This window comes from Protopterus annectens, chromosome 5.part1 (assembly GCF_019279795.1).
Source record: "Protopterus annectens isolate FY-2018-M chromosome 5.part1, PAN1.0, whole genome shotgun sequence".
Lineage (NCBI taxonomy): Eukaryota > Metazoa > Chordata > Ceratodontiformes > Protopteridae > Protopterus > Protopterus annectens.
The window spans coordinates 345160773-345174730 of NC_056736.1; the positions used below are offsets into that span (position 1 = coordinate 345160773).

At 39.1% G+C, this 13958-nt stretch overlaps 1 protein-coding gene across 1 annotated transcript in view; it reads right to left on the reverse strand.

Annotated features, from left to right (window-relative positions):
• The window catches only part of INPPL1 (inositol polyphosphate phosphatase like 1), a 1746155-nt gene that overhangs the window by 1540664 nt on the left and 191533 nt on the right, over positions 1 to 13958 (reverse strand). The window contains exon 2 of the mRNA XM_044073026.1: positions 12934 to 12997. Coding sequence (XP_043928961.1) covers positions 12934 to 12997 — 64 coding nt within the window. The remainder of the gene's footprint in view (positions 1 to 12933; positions 12998 to 13958) is intronic.

Below are 13958 nucleotides of genomic sequence, written 5' to 3' on the forward strand. Positions count from 1 at the left end.
GAGATCTATGGCTCCGTTCAGACAGCAATGGTGATGCTGGAGCCGAATGAACAGAGCCGATAGATGGTGATCGGGACCTTTTCCTGGAGGTCGGTTCCGACAATTTTATCGGAGCCGACTCAGCAATGTCTTCCTCGGCTCGGCCGGAGCCGAGGAAATAGTAGGGACATGAGTTCGAGAGTCATCGGCTCCGGCCGGAGCCGATGTTCGAACAGCCTTTGAAGCCCCAGAAGATGACTCAGAGACCAGAGCCTAAGATCTGGGAGGCTTCAAGGGTTTGCCCGAAGATTGAGTCGGGGGACCCTCAGGCTTCAATAAGCCCCTTAGAATGAGCTTATTTTTACACTCCTGCAGGACTCTAGGGCTGAAGCCATGGCAGACAGCACAAGAGTCCTGCAGGTGCAAAGGTCCCAGGCAGTATACACAAGAAGTGTGACCGTCTGTCAGAGACATCTTCTGACAGCACGAGTCACACTTCTTAAAGCCCGAGACCTTTGATTCCTTAGACATGTCTAAAAAGAAAAAGTGTAACCACACACTGACACACACACACCGATTACACTTATTAAAAGTTAAATTAAACTTAAATTAAATTATAAGTAATTAGAAAATTAAATCCCTACAAAACACAGTCACTCCAACTACTAGGAAGGGAGGGACTGGGCCTAAAGCCCAAGGGAAGAACTCTAGTGAGTTTAGGAAAAAAAGGGGAAAAAATAAACTAAGAATGGAAGGAATTACCTAATTTATAAAATTATGAAGAAAACTAACTTAAGAGGGGTCTATCTAAGATAAGTAGTTGTTTTTAAAACTAACCTGACGAACCGGTTGAAAAGCACCTCGATCGCTATAGCGGCAAATGAGATCTGAGGAGTTACCGCCTAGCATTGTGCTGAGGTAGTAAAAGAAAGTCTCTGGGCCTTTTCTTAGATTCTGGCCAAAATAATGGAGAAATGTATACACCATCAGCTTGTACAACACCTCTCTCTCCACAACATCATAGCTAACTGTCAACATGGATTCAGAGCATATCACAGTACTACTACTGCCCTCCTTTCCTTTGTAGACACTATTAACCTGAACCGTAACAACAACCTACTCTCTTCTGCCATCTTCATTGACCTCTCCAAAGCATTCGATATGGTTAACCACTCTTTTTTAATCAATACTCTTGAATCCCTATCTTTTGATATCCCTGCCATTAGATGGTTTACTTCTTATCTCACTAACAGAAAACAGGCTGTTCTCTGGAATAACCACATCTCTTCTCTTCTGCCTGTTTCTATTGGAGTTCCACAAGGTTCTATTCTTGGCCCACTTCTCTTTTCCCTCTTCATTAATGATCTCCAAAATACAATCCCCCAAGCTACTTGCATTCAATATGCAGATGATTCTACACTCATCTGCTCTGCATCCTCTACCTCAGAACTTAGATCTCATACTCAAAAAGTCTTTAATACCGTCGAAACATGGTTCTCTAGTCGATTTCTCTTACTAAATGCTAAAAAAACTAAACTCCTCCTCTTTACCCCCACCTCCAGGACCCCCCCTTTAAACTTCACCATCTCCTCTAACAATGCCACTATCATCTCTCCCAACTCTACCACTAAACTGTTAGGTATTACAATTGATAATAATCTCTCTTTCAACCAACACATTAACAACACCATAAAACTTGTCAATAGGAAAATAGGATCTTTATATCGTATTAGACCATTTCTAACTCCCTCCTCTAGAACTAGGATTGCTCACTCCCATCTTCTTTCCTCTCTTCTCTATGCTTGTCCCATTTTCACCAACCTCAAGAGAAACAACCTTACCAAATTGACTACCTGCTATAATAACATTGCTCGCTTCGCTACAGGGAACCCCTACAGAACACATCACTGTCTCAACCTGAAACTACTAGGCTGGCCAGAATTTCAAAACTATCTTGCAACCCAACAACTCACTATTGCCCATAAAATTCTGTACCAACCAATGAACACCCCTATACTCTCTCAACTCATAATCCCCTATACTAATCTTAACTCTCTCCGCTCCTCCAGTAAACTATTGGCTAATTCTATAAAATCAAATAACACTGCTGGTGACTCCCTTTTCACCAATTCAGTAGGTAGAAAATGGAATCTACTTCCTAGCAACATAACAAAGATTACATCATTACCTCTTTTCAAACTAAACATTAAACTTCACTTCCAAAATCAGTGGCTGTGCACCTGTAGTAAACCTGATTAATCCTTCCACTACTTATACTCTACTTCATTACTATCTCCTACTTCTTACTTACTCTATCATCCACCTGGCTTTCCTCTTCTTCTGCCACTTGTTTTCCTATTACTTCTTTGCTTACGGACTGTCTTACTGGCTCTCTTTGCTTGCTAACTATCTTACTTGCTCTCCTTCCTACAACTTACCTCTTCTAATTTCTCATATTCTTAGCTCTCTTTTCTCATACTTCCTACCTTATCATTATCTTACAAAGTATTTTTTAACTTTATAAGATGTCTTTGAGTTTAACTGTGTGTGGTAGTATTTATTTCATTTAGTTATCTTTATCAGACTTAGTATTTTATATTTATATAAGTATTTTTTTTTTGTGACTGTAACTATGTGAGTCAGTAATTAACTCACTTAGTAATAATGAGTAACTGTAGAGTTGTTAGTTTCTGTCTCTTAAAACTTTCTTTAAAACACTAGTATGTGTGCCTTATTGTATTCTCTGTGGAGCTTTTCTCCCCGGGCCTCTACTGAAAATGGAAATATCTCCAGTTAGACTAGCCCGGTCAACAAATGTAAAATAAAAAAATAAAATAAAAATATAGGGGAGCCTCGAGCCGGTGGAACTAGCTCTCGAGCTTTTAGAGTGGCCGAGTCGGAGCCGAGGATCGGCTCCGAACCCATCCAGCAAGAATGAAGGCGAGATAGACAACTTAACATTTAATGTTTCCAGGCTGTGACAATGTTGAGTCCACCATGGAATCAGTAGAATGCAGGATGCCATGAAGCCCAAAGCCTGCAGATTTTTTCTTGCAGATAACTGGGTCTTTGTTGCCATCATTTTGAAGTAAGAAGTCAGTTGCCTTTGTTAGTCTGGTGTGAGATAAGCCATCTGGGCAGTTGTATTTAAGTGTGCACACAGGAATATTATCTCTTGAGACGGTACCAGTTTTGATGTCTTTTTGTTCACTGTGTACCCTAGGCAAATTAGTAATCTTTTTACAAACGCCAGATGCTTCAGTAGAATGTCCTTGTTCTCTGCTTGTATAAGGCAGTCCAAGTAGGGATATATTTGTATTCCTCTTTGTCTGCAAAATGCAATTACTGGTGCCAGGCATTTTGTTAAGACTCTGGGCGCAGTAGATAAGCCAAAGGGTAGTGCAGAGAATTGGTAGTGCATTGAGCCAGATATAAATCTGAGGTATCTTCTGCAAGATTGTCTGATTGGGACATGCAGGTATGCCTCTTTGAGGTCCAAAGTTACAAGCCATGCCTTCTTGCCCAGCATGGGCAGAAGCTGCTGCAGAGTCAACATTTTGAATTTTGGAACGTCCAGAAAAGTGTTTAGAATAGACAGGTCCAGTACTGAGTCTCCAGGCGTTGTCCTTTCTGGGTACCAAGAAAAGTCTTGAGTAAAATCCTTGTCCCTGCTCTTGCTGTGGTACTCGTTGAATAGCCCTCATGTCCATGAGGGATGAAACTTGCTTTTGTGCCTCTGCCCATTGATTGTGTGGCAGGTCTGGCATACCTTTTGTCTTTGGAAGGGTGTGAAAGTGGAACCTGTAGCCTTGACACACTATATTCAAGACCCATTTGTCCTGGGTGATCATGTGCCAATTTTGTGAAAAAAGTGCTAGTTTTCCCCCTAAGGGTGCTGCCAAAAGATAAGTGTTTGGCACTGGCAGAGGAAAGTCATTGGGACTGTTTCCTGTATGGCTGTGATTTGTCTTCTCCGATTTTGGAGGTAGAAGCACCCCATTGTTTAGGCCTGTATGAGCCTTGGGGCTGGGATCTGCCTCTAGGGTGTCTGTATCTGCCTCTTTGTGGCCTGTCTGACACTGGAAAGGACCAATTCTTAGAAGGCCAGTTCCTGCTAAATCTGGGTGGCTGTACCTGTAGGAAATCCTTAACTGTCTGCATAGATTTTGCTTTATCCTCCATTTTCTTCAACACCTCTTCTGCCTTAACACCAAACAAAGTATCATGCTGTAATGGAGCATCCAATAATTTTACTTTAACATGATCAGGCAGATTCTGTTCCTTTAACCAAGCATTGCCTTCTAATGGCAGAACCAGTGACAGCGGCCCTGCAAGAGGCCTCCAGTGAATCAAAACCACATTGCAAAGTATGCTTTCCCACTTGTTCAGCAATAAATCCTGCATTTCCTTGTTATCAGAACATTCAGAATTTGTCAATATTTTCTGTTTTAGCAGTGACATTAAGTATTGCTGATATTTACGCATATGAAACTGACAATTTAAAGCCCTTACAGCCAAGGTAGCAGAAGTGTACACATTTTTCCCCCATCTGTCCAGTGCCCTAGAATCCCTATCAGAGGGGACAGGATTTTTTGCAGTGGAAGCCTTGAACCCTTTGGAACCCTGAGATATAGTTTCTGGGTCAGCAGCAGGGTTTTTATATAGAAATTTATGAGAGTCTGGAACCCTGTAGTACCTGTCTGGCTTAACAGGTGCAGAGGGTAAAGAGTCAGGAGACTGGCCAGACTCTGATGAAAATACATCATCTACAATGTCTAGAACAGGTGAAATAGCAAGAGGTCTGTGCTGAGGTAGTAAAAGAAAGTCTCTGGGCCTTTTCTTAGATTCTGAGCAATCTTGGCTCTCCCAGTGAAAATGCTCCCTCATGGTATGCAGGGTTTCCCCAAAAGAATAATCCTCAGGAGGAGAGGCTGAAGTAATAGATTCTTCAGCATCAGAATTCTCATAGTGAGGCAGAGAGTATCCCTGTTCAGAAGAGGAGTCAGAGGAAATGGAATCCTGATCAGAAGAGTTATATTCTGTCTCTTGCCTAGGCCTCTTATCAGGAGGGGGATGGGAACCCCTGACCAAAGTAATTAGGTCTTCGGCCATTTTAAGCATCTGTTTCTTAGGCATGGAAGTCTGTCCAGGAGAATGCTGTACTTGTTTCTTTGTCTTTAGGGCCGTTTTAGTCTTTGCCTTTGAAGCTGAAGTTTGCTTGACATATAACTGTGTAGGTCTGAAAACACCCTCAGAAGCAGATGCCTGCTCAGTGGCTCTGGACCCATCTGAGGGAATAGTTTCCGAGTGTCCAATACCTTGAGTATCCAGAGGCCTAGTCGGCTCCACGTGGGAGTCAGTAGCGGCCTGTGGCTCTGAGGTAGCGGGCGTCAGGGGCTGCGAAAGCACCTCACTGAGAACTGGTGAACCGGCGACTGGCCTAGCAGAGGCCTCGTCGTCAGTTTTGGACCTCCTTTTGTTTTTTATAAACTCCGGTTGTTGGCTGTTCCGACGGCATTATATAATTAAATCTTCGGCCAAAGTAATGAAAGGCAAAATCGTACTGACGCTTAATAGTGCGTTGGTTAAATCTAGCACAAAACCAACAGCTAGCAACGTCATGGTCTGGGCCTAGGCAAGGAATACAGTAAGAATGAAAATCCTTATGAGATATTTGCTTCCCACAAGAAATACAATTGTTAACTTTTTCTGACATCGGTCTGGAGCAAGAAAAAAGGTTTCCCCAATGGGGTACTTAGCTTTAATGAAGACTTCGGATCTGAAATTCAATTAGAGTCGGCCGACTGGCACTTACGAACTGCTTTTGCTTCTGGCACCGCGCGGCAAGAAAGACTGAAGAAAATGGCGTTGGCTGCATCTTTTATACTCCTGGCGCACTGACATCAGGGAAGAGGCGACAGCAACCGACGCTGGACCAGGACTTTGGAATTCAGGCCGACTGCGGGTAGCCTGCCAGCAGGTTAACCCAAAGTGTAATGACTGCAACAGTGAAACACAATGAACATCTATATATTCCAACTCCGAGATCACACTACAGTGAGAAAAGTATTGAATTTCCCAAACCCGCACTACTCTGTGATCTCTGTACAGTACTTCAAGTTCATAATCAGCAAATGCACAGTGCATTCACTGATATGAACTTTCAACACTGAGATTTCAGCAAGATGGAAATTCGAACATCCACGTTTCGAGTTTTCCATCTGCGGAGCACCTTCGTTCAAACTTTTAATAGTAAACCATGTACTACATGCTGTTAGTAGATATTTTGAGTTCAACATTTTAAAGTTGCGCATTCAGTATATACCACTATTCAGCGCTTTGTAAGGCACTCTACACACATACCCACCCATGAATACAGCTCAGCTTGTCAGACAACTCACATTAGTGTCAAAAGTTGTCTACCATGAAAAGCACATCAAGCTTTGTTTTTAAGATAACAAAATCAAAAGGTATGAGGGTGTTTTACCTGAAACAATATTTTAATCTTTTTTTTTTTCTCCACATCTTTTGGGTTTCTAATACCATGACGGGAATGGACCCCATTCCTAAATCAAATTATGATAAAAGTTCATGCAATTAGTATAGTTTCAATCTTTGATGTCAGGCAGAAGTGCTCTATGCAGCACCTGCAATGTGCCCAGTAATGACTCCTTCTGCAATTAGTATGGACTTGCATGTATTGGTAACATATCTAAATATGCTTGTAGATTATTTTTTTATACAACCCGTTGCTCCTACTACTATTAGAACTGCCTGGGTATCTTTCTTCCACATTGCTCTTGTTTCTGCCTGCAAAATCTGACATTTTATGACTTTGTGCCTCTCTGTACGCAAGACACTGTAGTCACTGGGTGTGGCAATTTCAATGATCAATGCTACTTTTTCTTCTTTTCATGGACCACTAAATCCAGTTTTCTAGCATCTATCTTTCGAACTGTTGGTAATGTGTGATCCCCATGTGATGCGGACTTCATTTCTATGATGCTTTGTGGCTCATGTTTCCAGTGTTTTTCAGCCACTTAAATACTATAATGTTTGCATAGTCCCCGGTGCAATAGTCTTGCCACATAATTATGCCTTTCAGTATACAGTCCTTCTTCCATTAGTATGTCACAACCAGCAACAAGGTGTGCAGCTGCTTCCAATTCTGTTCTACAAAACCTACATTTGTCCGTTTCTCCCACATGTTCAATGGACTTTGTAAACCAAAATGTATGTAGCCCACTATCTTGGGTCGCCAATATTAACCTTTCATTTTTTGGTTTGAATCATACCTCTCAACTTCAGAGCAAGAAATCTGGACAACGCCACAAATAAAAGTGGGACAAAGGCCCAAAAATAGGGGCAATTTTTAAATATTGCTCTTAGAAACTTAGAAAGTTGATAGAACAACAGGTTTTGCATTAGTATAAATTTTCTAAAGGGTATGAAGTCTGAAACACAAATGTCTGTCACAATTTTCTAACTTCAATCTTTAATGACTTGCAACTAATTTGCCAGAAAACCACAGTTTTATGAAAAAATGGAGCAAAAATATGAGGCAAAAATCTGAACATTCTGCGAAAATCTGCACAGTTGAGAGGTATGGTTCGAATTCACCTCTCCTTAACCATTCCTGCATTCGATCCAGATCAACATGAGGTTCTTCCAGAGGTTTTCTATACTTGTAATTATATTTATGCATTTGCCACATTTCTTGCCTTCTCACCTGATCCTTCACCTTACATTCTTTCTTTAGTTTTTGGCACATTCATTTGCTGCCTGTTTTTTTTTTTTTTTTTTTTTTTATCTGGTTTGATTTCCATTCTTGCTTGACACCAATATGTTTCTGCTAGACAAAGCAGGGAAGTCATCTTAGATTTATTATCCTCATGTTTCAAAACTTTCGCTACATTTTGGTCTTGTGAGGTCAGCAGGTATGTGTGCAGTTCCACGACTGCAGACCTACACAAGTAATCAATTTCAAGGAGGCCCATACCTCCTTCAGAATGGGGAATATATATATAACCTTGATATGCATTGATTTTTATACATCATTTAGTGAACATGAAGCATCCTTCTTGTTTTCCTGTCTAAACTATCCAACACATTTTGGGGCCAATCAATCACTCCAAAACCGTAAGTTAGGACAGGAAGAGCAAATTGGTTTATGGCTTGAATTTTGCTCCTAGATGTCAATGCTGTTCTCAGGATTAACTTAACTCTACTAAAATATTCCTTACTAAGTTTTATTCACATTTGTTCATATTTTATTGTTGATCCTTCACTAATTCCCAAATATGTATACACAACCTCTTGCTCAAGTTTTTACATCACATTCTTGTCCCAAACTAATGTTGTCTTGGTGCTGCAGTTTTCCTGCTTTAAAAGGTTGCTTCAGTACATTTATCAAGACCAAATGAAATTCTAATGTCATCTGAAAAAAGTTTTTACAACTTGCAGTTGTGTTTTCAGTTCCTCATCTGAGGAGCTATACAATTTTAAATCATCGACATAGAGAAGATAAGAGGTCTTATACACTTTTGCTTTCTAGGAGCCAAATCTAAGCTGTTAAGTAGATAATGGGTTAAGGGCAATACAGAATAGCAGTGGTGACACCCGGAAATATCCAATGTTGAATTTTTATCCTTGGAATAACAAGTTGTCCTTTATCGTGGCTTAATTTCAAAGTGGTATGTCACTGTAATGTAGTCGATCAGTGTAGGGTGTATATTATACATTTTTAAGCACTCTTATCCATAAATGTGGGATACTATCAAATGCTTTTTTGTAGTCAATCCATGCCATACTTAGATTCTTCCCCTTTTTATAGTTCGCCACTATGACTTTATTTAAACAAATGATCCTTTGTTCCATATGAGTTTTTTTATTGCCCTTTTGTTCTATTGCCATAATTGAGTTTCTTCTAAATGACTATAAACTCTGTCAGCATCAATTCCAGTGTATAGTTTATACGTTGTCGGAAGGCAAGTTATTGGTCTATAATTTTTAGGATAGCTTTTAGGTTCACTCTTAAGTAGGAGCATTGTTTTTCCTGCTGTTAGTCAAGATGGTGTCTGTTTAGGGTGCACATATAAATAGTTCTTACTGATGGCTAAATCTTCATTAAAAGAAGTTAATACTTTTATCCAGAAGTTAGATACTGCATCTGGGCCTTGGGTTTTCCAATTAGAGGAGCTCCTTAACTTTGTTTCAATCTTTCTGGCTGCTACTTCATCCCATTTCATACCCTGTACATTTAAACTTCTTATTCTTTCTTTTACTATTTCTATCCATTTAGCATGTTTGTTATATTCCACAGAATCTTCATAAATACTTCTCCAAAATGTATCTATTTCTTCTTTTTTGGCAGTCCTTCATTCCTTTTACCTGGTTTTCCAATTCTATAAAACTCAAAGTCTATAAAACTTTTTGGGTCATCAATAAATTGCTTATTTTGTACTTTTCCTTTATATTTATCTGCATATCATTTAAGTTTTTCTGCCTGTGCTGAGATTTTTAGTTTGTTACTTGCGATAGTGCATGATAGATCCTGATCTGTTCTAATACTGCGCATTGCTTTTATCACATGTAAGTATTTTTGTTGATCTGTTCCCTCTTCTATACTCTAACAGTAACACTTTTTGTCTCAATTGCTTTATAGTTTCCTCTGTTCGATACTTCCAAGATGGTATTTGATTTCCCCCCTTCCTTTTTCCTCTCTACCCTGTGTCCTTGTGGCAGAACTTTATCCGTAATATAACCTGTTTACTTCTGTTATATCGCATGGATCTCTATAGACAGTCTTAATTAGTGTGTTCATTTGTTTTATTAAACTTCTAACTTTTGGGGTTTTACTGACCTTCTGCAGTCTATTTCATTCATTGATCTTAATATGCCTATCCATCTCTAACAAATCAAGCAACTCTTCTGTTAGCTCATTTTCTTCTATACCAAGAGATATTTTTTATTTTCCATTTCCTGTGGGCATTCTGTAGAAAGTTCTAAAGCATCTTCCTGTTGCACATTCTCTTCATTTCATCCCATGCCATCAGTTGCTCTGTCATATGGGAACTCACTGGCCTATCACTCCTCAACATTGACTGCGTCAGAGTTTGCACAGTTTCCTGTTCCTTCTCTTGCTGTCCAGCTTCCAGTAAATGTTTATACTGGTTTCCTGAGGAAGGCTCCAAAATATCTTCATATGGCATTTGAGCAATTGCTTCCCATTCCACTGGTTTATATTGGGTGATATAAAGTAAGATGTTTTAAGTTTACTTGGCTATGTCATTAGACATTACTAGGTGTCAAGAACAGTCACACTGGTGGGAAAAGACCTCAAGAGTTGAGTGCTGCTCAAAACATAAATTTATTACTTAAAAAAATCATAAAACAACAATAGAGGTTAAGCGCTTTCGTCCTCTAGTAACAAGACTTCATCAGAACAATTACCCATAAGACAAGAAGCCTTTTTATACATCATACTAAATTAATTGATTACATAATATTTAAATTAGTAACATTTCCTCAGAGTGCCAGCATAAACAGCTACAATGTTATAAAACCTACTAGTAAAAACATGTAACACTTACAAAGCCTACTAGTAAAAACATGTAACAGTTACAAAGAAATAATTTACAACAATGAGCAGTGCACTTGAAAGATTACTGCAGCTAAAATTAAAAACATGTTTTGTTTTTTAAAATACTCTTAGCTACAATTTTTTTCATACCCTATGTGACACATATCAAATGTGTACCCTATGGCATTAATGCATAATTACCCAAAATAATATCCAGCTTTGAGTTTTAGTATGCTGGAAATTCAAAACTTTTCATTTAAACCTGGTGGTTGGGTGGCATTGGTCCTAAGTTGCCATTTAAGTTAAAAGAAATTCTAAGAAGTCATCACTTGGTCCCACCCGCTCACCTAAGTTAACTTGCTGAATAATGCAAAACTTGAACTGGTGTGTAGGGTTAGATTTTATGTGCCTATATAGGGCGTTGTTTTCATCTTTCTTCTTGATGTTGTATATGTGCTGATATATCTTTTGCCGTCATATGTGTTGATACATACTTTGCCTGCATTTACATTTAGTTTTCCCTATGTAGAATGTTGTGCAAAGTATGCATAACCCTAGATAAGTTTACTAGGTACGTTTACATGACATCTTGAGAAATGTAATGCATGATTAAAAAAGAGATCCTATATTTTAGCTACTCAGTTTACTAAAGCACTCCCAGAACTGCTGACATCTGTCTTTACTTAGATTTAATTTTTACCTTATAAGATGCAGGGTCCTTGGCTTTCTTTAGTTTACCCTACGTAACGTAATTTCAAACAATGGACAATTAAAACATTTCAACACTCATGTAAGCAAACAAACACTATCTTAGCTAGAACATACACAGGGCAAGACTATTTAAACTAAAACAGCTTCTTAACTTTTAATCTTACTCTGTGCCAAGTATTAAAAAACTTAAGAAATCAGTCTTAAAACTACAAACATTCTAAATTTGAGTCTTACATTTCTGTCCAAAGCAAAAGCTACAGGCCTAATAAGGCTAGTTAGCACTAATTAATATAAATGTTCAAATGAATATTGCACAGTTATATCATAATAGAGAAAACATCATAGGCAGCCAAATTTAACACCAATAGAGAGAACGAGACCTAAACTAGAACAAGACAATTCAATACAAAGCATTCTAATAGTCTTCTAGTAAGTACTAATATTCAGATGTTTACTTATTCACATAATTGACATGCCTAATAGTCTTAGTTACTTTAGTTTACAAGCACATATATTGACATCTAGGTCCAAGCTATACTGTCAATCATTTCAAGCATCATACAGCTGCAATGAAAAGATATAACAGTTGGGATAGCTAGACCTGAACTAAAACATAATTCAAATACAAAAACACTTCAATGATTTACTACTAGGCAAACATGTGAATGTTAACAATTAAACCATTATTTATTCCTGTATGTGACTTGCTTAGAATTCAGCATCCTTAAACTGTTGAATACATATATGTCAACATCTACCTCATAGTCAAATGTAAATACATAAATGCCTTCATTTTATAATGTATCAAACATATGAAAGGCTGAAATGCTAAACATACTCGGTACACTTTCCAACAATTAGTCTCTATGAATCATTGTTCACAGTTAGTAACTCAGCCTCTGTAATGAAGTGGGCATACTTATCTTGGTGTGGCACAGAAAGCATCCACCCTTAAAATTTACATAGAGTGTGCATTATCTCTCACACACACACACACACACACACACACACTAAATAGATGCATAATGACTACAGAGCCTATGTGTGCATGTATAAATATATGTATGTGTATATAAAAGGGATGTCAACCGGGAGAGTAAACAGAGCAGGTGACCTAGGACAGACTGGAAACACTACTACTACAACTGTTAGAACAGGTGCTGGGAGCAGAGGTGGGCAGCAGTGGGAGTGAGTCCACCAAAAACACAAGACTACTGCAGTCAGTTAAAAAAAAAAAAAAAAAAAACATCAAGCTAAACACCCCTCGAGTTTTACAGGCCAAGCAGTACTGAAGCCCATAGAAGCAGACTTGCTAGTAAATGCAGACAGCACCTTCAGTTACAGATCTTGGAGTTTCTGGAAATGCTGGGCTTTAGTATAATGTAAGGCCAAGGTTCCCAGTACAGGAAACTTCTGTGAGTAGACTGTTCCCAGCATCAACATATTAGTCTTTGAAGTCTTTCAACCAAAGCTCTTTGATTCAGCCGCAGTCATTCATGGATATGACCCATATACAGATGTAAACTCGGTGTCTACTTCTAGTGAAAGGCTCTGATGGAACTCTCAGAAATGTCATGGTATAGGACTGGAGACAAAGGTACTTACAATGTACTTTAACAAAAGCCTAATGGGCAGAGATGCAACTCAAGGGTAATCCTTACCTGTACAGCTAAGAAATCCTCCTCATCAGGTAATATTCTGTAAGTGTGGACATGCTTCTGATACCTACAAGAGAGAAAAAAAAGATTTGTATGATGACTTATGTTCCAATGCTATGTGAAACATTAAAATTGCAGTTACTTTTCAGTTTCAAGTGCTTAATGTAATCTTTCATATTCTCAAAATTCCATCAGACCAGAAATCTCTCTTAGAATTTTCTACAAGTCAGCTTGTATCAAGGAAAAATGTTCTGCCTTTAAATTCATACTGGAGAACCACAAATATGATAAAGCATCTGTGTACAGGAAGCAAGAAAGGGTTTGTTGGAGACAATGCCACTGACGGAAATGGGAAAGAAAGCCTTTGCACTGCCCCTTTTACTACCACCACCCTTAGGCTATTTTCAGCATGTGCAAGGGAAAATGGTAGAACTTAAGAAAAAATACAGCTGATTGCTTACTGATCAAACAGTAGAGAAGAAAAGAATCCTAGCCAAAAAAATGTTTAAAGTCAATGTTGCATCACTAAATTATCAGTAACATTTTGGAGCAAATGGAAGAAAGGATGACAATATATTCAGCACTATTTTTATTTATTTATTTAACGTTTACTAGGAGAGTCCAACGAAGCCCATTTTCAGCAGAAGCACGGAGAGAAAAGTAAATAACCACAAAAATGAAGAAATGCAGAAAATACGACCAGCCAGTAAATGGCCGCGGTGGTGGAGCAGTTAGCATTGCTGACTCACAGCAAGAGGATCTCCGGTTCGATCTTCGGCTGGGGTGTCTTCTGTGCGGAGTCTGTATTCCCTCCCTGTGGCCGTGTAGGTTTCCTCTGGGTGCTCCGGTTTCCTCCCACATCCCCAAAGACATGCTGCAAGTGGATTGGACACGCTAAAATTGGCCCTAGGCGTGGGTGCATGCATGTGTGTGCCTTCTGTGTCGAGTTGGGCTGGCAACTCGACATCGTAAAAACTCCACTGCTAACCATGAGTGGACAAGGAGATCCGCTGTGGCAACCCCTAACC